At 37.8% G+C, this 13,711-nt stretch overlaps 1 protein-coding gene across 1 annotated transcript; it reads left to right on the plus strand.

The window, feature by feature from the left end:
* The first annotated feature begins 2,148 nt into the window (after positions 1-2,148).
* On the plus strand, positions 2,149-13,711 carry LOC126405902 (transcription factor 20-like). Its single transcript, XM_050069924.1, has 6 exons — positions 2,149-2,516; positions 4,394-6,381; positions 7,525-7,618; positions 7,853-7,902; positions 10,576-10,644; positions 10,755-13,711. Exons 2-5 carry the CDS (start codon positions 4,396-4,398, stop codon positions 10,615-10,617), a joined length of 2,172 nt encoding a protein of 723 aa, XP_049925881.1. The 5' UTR covers positions 2,149-2,516; positions 4,394-4,395; the 3' UTR covers positions 10,618-10,644; positions 10,755-13,711.

The raw sequence follows: 13,711 nt of genomic DNA on the forward strand, positions 1-13,711 counted from the left end.
TCTCGGTTATTTCCTTGTCTTTTATCATGCCACAGGTTTGCCCAGGGTTGCCAGGTTGAAATGTGGGGGCACGTGTTATTTTATTTTTTTAATTTAATCTCAGTTTGTACATGAGAGATGAAGAAAACTCTTACAGCTATACTGCAGGCATTTTAATTTTGATATTTTGTGAAGATACAGCAAAAAATATTTAAGGCATCTGACAGTATTCAGCACTTTGTCTGGAGGAAGAAGAAGTATGGCTTTGCTAAAAGTACAGCTCAGAGAAAATATTTCAAAATAAAAGCCCTTCTTGCAGATTTGACGCATCAGGGTCGTCAGTGTTCAGTTAAAGGTGCTTTATTGCTGCATGTTACAGTGTAGTGTACACAGCATAGGGACAGTGAGATTTTTAGGCTTCAGGCTGGATCCAACTCCTGACAGCTGAACATAAAAGAATGGGAAAATGTTTAAGTAAAGGGACATTGACATAAAGTAGACAAATAATCTATAACCTCTCTAACTGAAATACTAGTGGCGACACAACTGCTTGATTTTATGCTGTTTTGATTAGTTTGTACAATATTAGATAGAAAAATGTTACATTTATAGACGTGGTTTAATTTATACAACTCTTCAAATGATCCATTATTTCCAAAAACAACAACAACAAAAGATTCAAGTCCAAAAACATCAATAAAAGTGTGCTTCTTTCATCTCCCATTAATCATCTCACATCTCAGATTGATCTGGTGGCCCTTTGGAGAGGTCCGATCCCTAGTTTGGGAACCACCGAACAGAACTGGCTAACTGTATATAAAGTGGTTAAAACTAGTTCCACCTGAGCAGCATTAGTATTAACGATCTAATAATATCAGATATAATCATGTATATGCAAGAGACATTTCACTGCAGAACAAGTACTTTCACTCTTGATACTCTTAAGTACATTTTGCTGACACATCTGTACTTTTACTTGAGTAAGGTTTTGAATGCTGGACATGCGATTGAGTATTTTTACACTGTTGTAGTACTTTTACTTGCTGATCTGAATACTTCTTCCACTGCTGCTCAATACAAAGCTACAAAATGTCTCATTCAATAAGCAGAATAAGCATCAGTCACAGATATTGGTATTCTGTATTTAAACTTAATCTATATTTATGTTTCTTGTCTATGCACAAAAACACCAAAGCAAACTTCTTGTTTGTGAAAACCTACTTGGCAATAAACCAGATTCTTATTCAGGTTTTTACTGCAGAATGTGTACTTCTGATACTTCAGGTGTGCTTTGTTGATCACACTTCTGGACTTTTTAAATGCAGGACTTTTACCTGTTGTGAAGTATTTTTACATGTGACTGAACATTATTAGCTGATCTGTCTCATCTTAAACTAGACTTTTGCTTTATTTTAAGTAGGCATAACTTGCTTTAGTTTTTGATTTCATTCCAACAGGCATCATAATGCGCTGACTTTTCATTAGAAAAAAATTAAAATGTTTTTTTAACTACATCCCCAAAATAATGATTCATACATGCCCTATTTTAAAGAGATGTTGTCAGTATTCCATATGTCATGGCATATTGGATTTGATCTGTAAATCATGTATAATGAGAGAAGGTCTACATGCCTCCTCAGAAATAGCCTACCTAATTGTAAATGTGTCCTTCAAACATATTCAAAAATACTTCCCTGCCAATCACTACATGCAGAAAGTAAATTAAATTAAATGTTCTGTTTGATGAATATTGGAAACTGTTTACACGATTTGTCTGTGATCATATCTTTAATGACCTTTCATTGCCATGGGAAAAATGTGGTGTTGGGTTTATTCGAAAACCCTGTAAAAGAAGACATATTTTTGACAATAATGTTGGAAAAATAAATAAATAAAGAAAGTAATCAATATACATTAATATTAAAAAAAACAATAGTTATTAAAAATATAAATATCATTATTAATAAAAATCATAAGCCTAAATGCAAATTCAGCGATGAAAAAACGTATTTTATTGTTCTCTAGAACAATGTTGAGCAATATTTGAAACAACGTTTTAATTTGACTAAAAAGGCTTTAGAAACGCTTAAAATTCGTGTTTTGTAATATTTTTTGTCTACGGTGATAAACCGCTGGCTTTGGCTTTTACTTTGAAAGCCCCCTGTTCTCTTCCGGTGTCATCCTGGTTGTTTCGGAGTGACTTGACGCTGAAGAAAGATGGTCTCCATGATGACAACTTTAAAATACCAACAGTAGCCAGAGGGTTGAAACTGCCTGCTAACATTTATTTAACAAAAATGTTTATGTGTCGTTATCACGTCGAGTGTCGGCACCGTTTTGAATTAGCTTAGCAGGCTAACGCTAGCTAGCCAGCTAGCATGAAGTCGCCGCTTTTGTTTACATCCAGTCCTGATGACGGGCCCGGAGAGGTGTGTTAGCTAAACCCAGCTACACGACTTGTTTGAGGGTGAAGTGTCCTCCCAAAGCCCGCTCTGTCAGGACCGGGGTCGTCTATCGGAACTGCTGCCACCTCAGGGGTAAGACCATCACTAGTTGGACACTTTAAAACACTGAACACTTATTGTGAGTTACATCTACATTACATGTCATTATTTATAGGCGGGTTATATTACCTTTTACATTACTCATGAACGGGCCTACCTGTTAACATGGGATGTGAGGAAGCTCAGGTAAGGAGATGTTCTGCTCCTCATTCTTAACAGCATGTGAAATATAACATATATAATACACATATATAAATAAATAAACACGAAATAATAGTCTAGTATCTGCAAACTAAATCCAATCCAGTGTGTGTTTTTGTTGAATTGTGCCTTCATATTACAGCTGCACAGGACACTGAGACTTAAGTAACATTATTAAATCAGTTAAAATAGGCAGGGTAGCTCTGCTTTAAGAGAATAAAACCTGCAGCTCAGGGTTTTCTCAACTGATTTCTCATAATGTTTTTATAGTGTGCTGTAGTGTGTAGTAAATACAGCCCACTTGATATAATAATGATGACGAATATAGCAGAGGAGAGTCAGTGTGGACAGGAGGCAGCTTCTCTTCATCTCCAGTGTTATCTAAAGAAACTGAAGTTCACGTGGAAGGGCTGCAGCCAAAAATGATTTTTAATATCAATCAATCTGCCAATTATTTGTAAGATTAATCAATTACTTATATTGTATATGAAATCTCAAAAAATGTGAAAAAAATACTTGAGCTTCAACAGTTAGTTGTCAACCAATAAAATAATTACCAACTAATCTGATAGTCGATTAATCAATATGAGAAATTTTATAGGAAGAAAAAGTCCAAATATTCTGATTCCAGACTCATACATGTGGATATTTTCTGGTTTCGACACCTCTCTGTGACAGTAAACTGAAAATCTTTGGATTGTGGACAATGCAAAACACTTGAGGACGCCATCTTGGAATTTTGAAAACACTTACCAACACTTTTTACCATTTTCTGATGTTTTATGGACCAAACAGCTAATCGATTAATTGAGAAAATAATCAACAGATTGGTCAACAATGAAAATTAGTGTTAGATTAAGCCCTAAAAAATGCATCAAAACTTTCCAGAGCCAACGTCCCAAGGTAATGTTTTTAAATTTTGTGTTTTGTAAAAAAAATAATAATAATAATAACTAAGGACATTCAGTTTATTGTAAATTATGACAAGTTAAATCAGCAAATTCTGTCATTTAAGAAGGCAAAAGAAAAGAATGATTGGCAATTTTTTTTTTTACATTTTTGCTTCATGATGAGTGACTGAACAACTCAGCAGTCATTAAAAAAGCTGTAGATCATTGTGTGTGAACAACTAGCCTAAATGATTAACTGACTAATTGTTTCAGCTCAGTCAGGTGGTGCTTTAACCAACTGCAGCACCTGAGAGTCCTGGTTCTCCTGAAAAATATCACTGAAATAGATTTAAAACAAATCCAAATAACATGGCATAATCTCTTTTGGTTGGTGCGCTGTAGAGCTGTAACAGTGGATTATTCAATTAGTCAATCAACTGGGAAAATAACTGGCTGTTGTTTCAAGCTAAAATATTAGAAAAAAAATAGTCAAACATTCTCTGGTTTCAGTTTCACAGATGAGAAGATTTGCTGCTTTAATGGTCATAATTCACTGTAACTTGAGAATTTTGAGAGGTTTTTGACTTTAGTTTGAACTAAACAAGAAATCTGAACATGAATGATAATGAAAATTCAGCGGCTCCTTCAGGAGCCATAAAAGGCTTGATACAACTTTGTTCCACACATGCAGTAATACTCTCTTAACACCTGTAAACAGACCCTGGTGTGTGAAATTGGTTGAGTCCTTGTGGTAAGAAACAGATTTTGAAAAATCTACATCTTAATAATGTTTTGTTTTTTTGTTTTTGTTTTTTGCAGTGATGGAAGTGTCGCCTCAGGATCCATCTCTAATGGCTATGGACCTGTCAAAGGGCTACTCAGTCAACCCACTGACCCACAGCCACACTGAAGCCATGGACCTGGCAAAGAAACCCGAGTGGTACCACAGACGCCCGCCGAGCTGCAGCACAGAGATCAGCTCCCCATTTCGATCCAGAGCCTCGTTCTCCTACAACTCTCAGCTGCATCCTGAGCAGGGTGCACCTGTCCACTGCAGAGACATGGAGCAGAGTCCTGAGGCATTAGGCAACTACATGAATTCCACGCTAGCTCCGGGGCTTGATCTGTATCGTGATGGAGTTCACGGCAACCTGTGGCATCAGGGTTTCTATGGGCCTGACCAACCTGGCGGTGCAGTTCCTGAAAGCAGCGGTGGGGAGGAGAGTGACAGCGGCTCTGATGTAATTTTCCTTGTATCTTCCGCTAAGGAGCCACTCTTGTGCAGTTCTTTCATCCAAGACAGTGTGAGGCACATAGTGGAGCCCCTGTCCCCAGCTGTGTCCCTGTCCTCACTGGATGAAGGGAGAGGTTGCTATCACCTACCTCAGCCTATGAGCTCACCCAGTCCTGACAGCTCATATTCAGAAGACTCCTCAGATAGCTCAGTTGACATTCCTATACATCACACCAGACCTGTAGTCCTCCTGTCAGACCTAAGTGCTGTTTACGGCAACGCTGCAGAATCTCCAGTTGATATTTCAAGCGATGACAGCGATGTTATTGAAGTTTCGATTACCAATGAAAAGAAGAAAAGCGACACCTTTCCTTGTAAGAAAAGTGCTTCTTGTAAGAAGAGTCTGGTGAGAGAAACCCCTCCTCAGAGCGAGGATGAAAAAGCTCCAACCAGAGAAGTTCGGCGAAGTACCCGAATCAGAAAACCCGTTTCTGAAACGCCTTTGTTTACCTGCAGTGCATCTCGCCACAGTTTGAGGAGACGAGCTAAAAACAGCGCCGTTGGTATTTATAATGAAAGTGGTGATTCTGAAGACCTGATTGAATACGCGACGAGGTTGTTCAACTCAGACGCAGAAGAAGCAGCCTCGCAGCCAAATGTGTCACAAAGAGTGAGCAGTAATTCAGAGGAGTCTGATGTTGATGCTCGGACAGACAGGAAGTCACCGCAGAGAGAGTCGCACGAGGAGCAGCAGCCTCGTCACAAAGTGTCACGCACGAAAAGCATAAATCATAAACGAAAGAAGCCCCTCCCCCTTTGTAAAACTAAAAGGTTAAGAACTAAACAGAAACAAAACTGCAGAATCGAACCAGAGGAGCAAGAAAGGAAAACAAACAAAAAAACAGTTGCAAGACGGAAGAAAAAAGTGCGTTCGCAGACTGGACCTTCTGCTCTGTTTCCCGCCAGGGAGCCAGAAATCAAACTTAAATATGCAAAAATAAAAGAGGAAAAAAAGGACAAGAAATTGGGGAGTTTTTGCCCTTTTGTTCACATGGAGAAGAGGATGTGCACTGTGGTCAACTATCAGGAGGAGGAGGCGACAGTCAGGAGCAGCAAAGGAGGACGGCAGCAGACAGCCACAGCCTCTGTGTCTGGCTTTGTTCCCCACACGTCCTGTTTCCAGCTGGGTCGGTTCAGTTCGGAAAGCAGGTCTCAGGCCACGCTGTTGTGCTGCCTGTGCGGTCAGACGGCCAACGCTGTGGGCCTCGGGGACCTTCACGGCCCGTACCATCCCACTGGTCCTTCTCTGGACTGCAGGACTGAGCCGAAAGAGGAGGAACATTTACTTGTCAATAAACGTTCAGTAAACTCCTCAGGCGATGGGTGTGATGGTTATGACTGCTCTGCCGTCAAAGGTTTGCCTGAGAGCAACAACCACTCTCTCCCAAAGGTGCCTCTTCATCTGGACGAGTGCTGGATTCATGAGGACTGCGGCATCTGGTCGGCTGGTGTCTTCCTGGTCAGAGGGAAGCTGTATGGGTTAGAGGAGGCAGCCCGGCTCGCACAAGAAACAGTGAGTGACACAGACCAACATCTTTTTAAACGAAATTATGACAATCAGCTGTCTGTGGTCTCGTGTCATGATTATGTATGTGTGATTGCTTTTACAAGATTCTGTCAAAATAATGTTGAGCAGAAAATAAGTTGTTCAAGTTCTGGCTTTATGTGTGCTAAGAGTTCTTGTCTGATATAATAGCAGTTTATATATTTTATATGTGATTTTGCATAAGAAATACAGTATGTATCAATGTAAATTAATTAATACTGTAATATTACTAAGGCTCCAAACTGGCCATTAAAAGATCCCTTCAAATGCACTTTCCATGTAAGTGATGGCGGACAAAATCCACAGTCCTTCAAAAGTTTAACCTGCAGTCTGAAACCGTGAAATCAAGCACTATGGGCTGCAACTAGTGATTATTTTCATTATTGGTTATTCGAGACGTCTATGAAATTACCAAAGTTGTAGAAAAATCCCCAGCACAACTTAAAGCCAAAGGTGAGGTCTTTGTTTTGTCGTGTTTTGTCTGATCGAAGGTTCGAAATCCCATATTCTTTAATTTACAATAAAAGCAGCAAAGCCCCAGAAAATGTGTAGCATTACTGCACTATTTTTGCTTGAAAAACGACTGAGACAATGAATTGATTATCATAATAGTTGATTATTTTTACTGGCCTTTGGCTAATCAGTTAGCCGTCTAATTGTTTTAGCTGTAAAGTGGATATTTTTTCAAAGATACAGCCTTTTGTTAAAAATGGAAGAGTCCCCTTTTGAATTACAATCCTCACACTGCAGTCCAGACAGAAAACAAAGAGGGAATTTAATTTCAAACAAAAAAGACAATCAATTTAAAGGAAGCCATCGTGATCTGAAGTATTGGGTGCATTTTTACTCAAAATGAGGAGTAAATGTGTGTGGAGGATCTTTTCCCAAGCACAGTGGACTGAAGGAATAATTTTAGCAACCATTAACTATTTAAATGTACGTATGAGCATATTACTAATGTATTAAAATAGACTGAATATAATGTATGTACTTGTGTTAAATGTGCAGATTTTTGTCTGATGTAATGTTTGAATATCAGTTTCTAATACATTTTTTTTTACATGATTCTGCATTCTGCATATTGTGATAAAGTGTGTGTTTTCTTTTCAGATGTGCTCATTGTGCCAACAAACAGGTGCAATAATGGGATGTTTCCAGAAGGGCTGTCCCAGAAATTATCACTACAGATGTGCCATTCAGTCAGGTACAGTATGACATATGTCAGAAAAGTGTATCAGCTATAAAGGGACATATCAGAAGGTTGTTAGTAAATATGCTTAGAAGATATTATCACATGGTTTTCTAAAAATGATGAGAGATTAAGTCTCCTGTGCTTTACTAACTTGTGTGCTGTTCTCACTTCTGCTGAAGTGATGAATCTCAGAAGGTGTGAAAGCTGATTTTGTGCATTTGTGTGTGTGTGTTTTTTTTTTTTTAGGCTGTGTCTTAAATGAGGAGAACTTCTCAATTAGATGTTCTGAGCACAAGGTGAGTTTTGACCTTGTTAGTGAGAAAAGAGCTTTCAAGTGTGTAGGTTCAAAGTCTTTGAGTTTATAAAGTGTGAGGAGCTGCATGGCCTCTGGGGGTCACTAGTGTTTTACTGAGGCTGTTGTACTGTTTCCTTTCTTCTCCTCTACACACAAAATGTTAGTGTGCAAATGTATTACTGTGTATGTAAGCAGTACAACATAGACGGTGTCAAGTGAGCTCAGAAAGTGCACGATGTGATCTTTAAGAGAAAACCCCGGAAGGGCAATATGGATATTATATGGAGATTATATGGAAGGATGGATATTATATATGATTTACTATGGACAAAGAATTGCTTTAAACTGTGTCTTACGGAGATTTGCCTTTCCAAATAAAAAGAAAATTTCAACAACAAAAAAAAGAAAGTGCACCATGTGGCCAAAAATATGTGGATATCTTGGTCTGTTTGGTCTGGTCAGGGTCTTAGTCAGACCTCCTAAATCTTAATACATATAATGCCCTAAAATAAATAAAACACACCAACATCTGGCTAAAATCCCACTCTGAATTTGTGACATTTGTCTTATTGACAAGGGTTTTGGCACAGAAATGTATTATTCTGTAAAAATAGCTTTTGAATTTGCAAAAACTAAACTACAAAATTGATCCAAACCACAGTAAGTGAACACAGTAATATGTGGCCTGTAGATGCCGCCAACACATTTACTGCACTCTGATACCATATGTGTATATCTATATATGTTTGTATGTTTATATTAGAGCTGCAATGATTGATGAGCGGTCGATTGACAGAAAATTTATAATATTAATAATAATAATAATCAAATGCTCGCTTTAGTAAACAAAAAAGTTTTAAGCAAAAAAGCCAAACATTTGCTGGGTTCCTGCTTCTTATCATACATGGCAATAAACTGAATAGCTTTGGATTTCTGAACTGTAGGTCTGATACTTACATTTTATCGTCAAAACAATGAATTGAGAAAATGAGCAAATTATTCAATAAAGAACTTTATCGTTACTTGACGCCTTGTGAATACTATGGGTGCAGTCGTAAATCTAGTCCAACATGCTACACTTAGAGAGCACTGTTGGTTGAAGAAACAGAGGGTTATTTATTATTTCTACATGAATTAACGAATGGTTAAGTTAATCACTCCTCATTCACATTCATTCACTCTGCTGCTCTGAGAGTGCAGTGCTCTGAATAAGAGTTCCTTCCAACAAGGCTCCACATTTACAGACAGTCCAGTTTGTGCCAGAGTGTGCTGCGGAACTGGGAGCGAGTATTTATGAATGCACCCAATATCTGTATTTATGTATGCATTATATCTGTACAGGTATATGTATATAGATAGATAAATCCCTACAGCCAGCCTTTTCTAGCAGTTTTTGACTCAAGTGGCATTCATGTTATTTGATGTGGTTTCAAATTGTAAATGAATTCATCATGTCGATTCTAATATCAATATTAATATTTGAGAAACACCTAGCAAAACAGAGATTCATTTAATTTTTATAAGCCACTGTACAAACTTTAGTTAAAATGCCCCGGACAGCAGAAAGACATCTGTGTTTCGCCTTTTTATTCAGTGATTATCCCGAGCCAGACTGCAGTGTTTTTAGCTATAATGATGTAGATTGTATGGCAGTTATCAGGGTTTCTCACATTTCATTTATTTGTGGCGACCCCCATAATTAAAACATCCACCACCACAAACAGATTTTCTATTTTTGGAGCAGGACTGTTCATTAGGAGTGCTTTTGGAATATATAAACCGTGCGGTTACAACATTACACTGTCGGAGCGCAGAGATGGAGCAGCAGAATACTAGGCGCATTGAAAGTGAAAATTAAAGGGAAATTTCGGTTTATTTCAACCTGTCTCCTATCGTCCTAAATTTGTTTCAAGTGACTAGTGACATAAAAATAATAGTTAGCATGTTAGCCGTTAGCCTAGATACAGCCGGGGCGCATAGTAGCGTCAGACCTGTTAAAACGTAAGTGAACGGGTATACCTTCAAGTGCAAAGTTAGTCCACTAAACAAGCTTTTTTTCCACAAAGACCGCCTCATATCGTTAGGATAAATGTCAGAGAACATATAGAAAACGACATGTAAACGTGTTGTCTTACCTTACTGGTGTGGTGCCATGTTTGTTTACCATCTAGCTCTGCTTTCCAAAGCGTGGCCGAACCACAAGAACAAGCAGCGATCTCATACGTTTGCATTCACTCACAGCAGCTGCTCCTCTTATGCATCGACAGATCAATTATCCACCCCGTGATTCATAAACTGCTGCTGAGGAAAAAAGGACTCATGGAGAGGTGCATTTACGCTGCATTCACAGACCTACAAAAACCTCTGAATTTAGAGAACAGACACAGAATTATACAAAAAGGGACACACAGGTATTTAAAAGAAAAAAAAAGTTTGCTGTCGCTGCCCAGAGAATTTTGGTTTTTTTTTTTTTTTTTAATTCTTGATTAATTATCAAACTAGTTTGCGATTAATTTAAATGATAACTAGTCAATTAATTTTTGCAGCTCAAATATACACAGATAAACAGATCTGCTTGTTTTGTGTTATCTGATAATCATCACATGTTATGCTTTGGAAAATGATTTTTGGTGAGGTTATTTATTTGTGTTTGTTATGTGTTTGTATTCAACAGAACAAACCCTTAACAAGTGTATCCAGACAACACAAGAGATGACCTGAAAGACATTTGGGGGCACTGGAGGTACGTAATATTTAGTTAGGATGATTAGGATGATGGATAAATGTGTAAGAATATAATTAGTTTATACCAAAAGATACATTTCTTCATCATTAGTGCCTTTTTTTCCCCAGAATGATCCACAGATCTCCTCAGGGTGTGACGTGATCTGCCTGATTTCACCTCTGCTGTTTTATAACACTAATTAAAGCTCGAGCAGAAGGAAAACCTTCTGGTAAGACTTCACTTGACGTCAAAGACAGATCAACCAGGGGCCACTTTAGGACTTTTATAAGATGTGTTTTTTTTCTGTCTCTTTAACAGACAGTGACAACAATTGGACAAAATGGTGTGTATGTGTGTTTGTGTGTGTGTTTGTGCGTGTGAATGAATATTTATTCTTCGTAAAGATCCACACTTTGACTAGCCACGTCACAAATACAGTTTATTATTTGAACATGATGATTATATTAGAGTTTAAATGAGCTTTATTGATTTGTTGTATAGAATATGATATCTTTATATAAGGTCACTTCTTTTCTTTCTACAGTTTTTGTACTACTTTTTTTTTTATTACTGTTAGTTCTTCATCACATAACAAAACCTAATTTATTTCCATCGTGTTGCATGCTCAGTTGTTGCTACAATGCACTTTATAGTATGATTTTATTCCTTCTGCTGTTATTTATGTCTATTTGAAGACTTTGTTCTTCCATTTTTTACTAATAATATTTAATGTAAAGCTGCACTAAGCAAGATTTATATATAAAATTATGGAATTCCTGTTAAAATCTACAGTAAGGCTGCAACAGAGAACATCCCGTCCCCTCTAACTGAGACCACAAACTGTACATTCACCATATTTTAAGCACATTTATTTCTGGTGTCAGGTGTCGATGCTTCTACTGCTCGGAGGATGTGGAAATGTAAGACCGACAAACGGAACACGATGTCTCATAACAGCAGGGAGAGTTTGGTCCAGAAAAAGATGCGTTCAGTGTTTAGTCTCTTATTGTTATGTTACGGGATAGTGTCAAGTGAAAGGGTCAGTTCAGTGAAATCACAAAAAGAACTTACCGTAAAGATTGGTGAGGTTGTTTGACAGATAATTAATAAACAACAATTTTAGTTGTGAATTTATTGATTGTTAGATTTTCCAAAAACAAATAATTCCAGCTCTCTGTATTATATAATTGTGAGTAGAATATGTAGGGGTTTGTAGACACAAATCAAACTGTGTTGACTGTCACTTTGGGCACTTTGGAACAACAGTTCCCATAATGTTTGGGCTTCGGGGGATGTAAACAGGAAGTACAGTGTCGTCATTGACTGCGTGAGTTAGCTGACATAAGGGTCATTTTTGTAGCCTGTATTTATTTACATTTTTGGCAAATTAGCCCCATGAAAATAATGCCGAATTGGCTATTAGCACTCCCTGTTTGCAATGTACCCATGGATGTACAGACCACTATCACTGGATTACTTTGATACTGAAGAAAACCTGAAAACGGGCCAATTCTCAGACTCAGAGTTCTGGAGTTCAGGAGCAGCTTTTTGTTTCTAAGCATAGGTCCCATTTTTTTAGGGTACATTTGCTAACACACTTGGCAGATTAGCTCAATGAACAGAATACTATTGCTGGATTACTTTGATAGACCACACTGGCACTGCATCATCAACAAGGCCACGCCCCCTTTTAGGGTAAAGAAACATGCTGTCACATCAGAAGAGAAACAGGAAACAGCAGTAAAGCTGCTGAATGAAGGGTTAACCAAGGCTTTCACACTGAAATTAGAGGCACATAAGATGTGATTATTCAGAGTGGTAAATCACTACATCAGTAAATTGTGCTGGTGATAGGTACTGCCGAAGGATCGCTAATGTTAGCTTGAGTGAGAGGCTGCTTATGTAGAGTCACACAGAGTAGTATCAGACTGTTCTCTTAAAACTCAGATGAGATGAAACAGTTGGCTATTAACAGGTTGGCTATCGTCTAACGGCACCTGGTGATCCAATTCAAATATGTAGAGATTAGAGTTCGGCTCAGGCTGCATATCCTTGTCCGATCCCGACACAGCTAATACTAACACTGTTGTTGTTACTGTGGTTACAGCTTGCCTATATACCATTATTACACACATGGCACCTTGTAAATGACCGTCAAAGTGTACACACGTCGCACACACACATTACACAATGTCTTAATATTGGCGTACGTCAACTCCTTATCTCCTCTCTTGACCTGTAACCGCTGTTTACTGAACTATTTACATAATTCGACCATCGTGGTGTATTTGGAGTCCACTGTAGATAGCTACAGCGCAGTCCCCCTCCCCTTTATTTAGAGCACAAATGTCTTGTGTTTATTTGAACTTTGATCAGTTTTCCAGGAACACCTGATTAATAAAGGTATCGCGTACACTCAGGTTCAGGCAAGGTCATGAAACAATTAGTAGACATGTCTATAAAACAAAGGCAAGTAAAAATTAGAATCCTTAAACAGACGTCAAATTGCATTTACATCTATTTAATCTTCAGTTTTCTGTCTCCCAGAAAGGAGCATGGCCTTGTTTGCGAGATACCTGTATGTGCTGGTCTGGTCTATACCGAAAAAATTAAATAAAATTGTAAAAAATGTGATAATTCTCAGTCAGGTTTTGGAGTTATAAGAGTGTCTTTGTTTTCTAAGCAGATTTATAGACCTTTATTCAACCAATTGTAAGAGATAGTGAAAATTCTCCACACTGAGATTTGTGGATTATCATCGGCCAATAAAACTGAGCACAGAACATGATAAAGTGCCACAGGAATAAGTTGTAAAATATGATTTTGTGATTTGGCTGAATTGACCCTTTTAATATGTTTAAATTGCTGTGTAGAGCTAAAGTTGCCTAGTGCAGCTTTAATAATCCATCTGTGTGTGAGCTCTTGTATTTCAGTTCCCATGATGTGACAGATGACAAACATTCAAGTGTTAATTGTTTAAAAACAGAGGCTTTTAAGTTTATTGTCAGTTTGCTTTCATGCCTGCACTTTTTTATTATTTGAGGAATAAAAAAAGATAACTAATGTTATTTAATAAAAGTCTATA

The sequence above is a fragment of the Epinephelus moara genome, chromosome 18, assembly GCF_006386435.1.
Source record: "Epinephelus moara isolate mb chromosome 18, YSFRI_EMoa_1.0, whole genome shotgun sequence".
In the NCBI taxonomy this organism is placed as follows: domain Eukaryota; kingdom Metazoa; phylum Chordata; class Actinopteri; order Perciformes; family Serranidae; genus Epinephelus; species Epinephelus moara.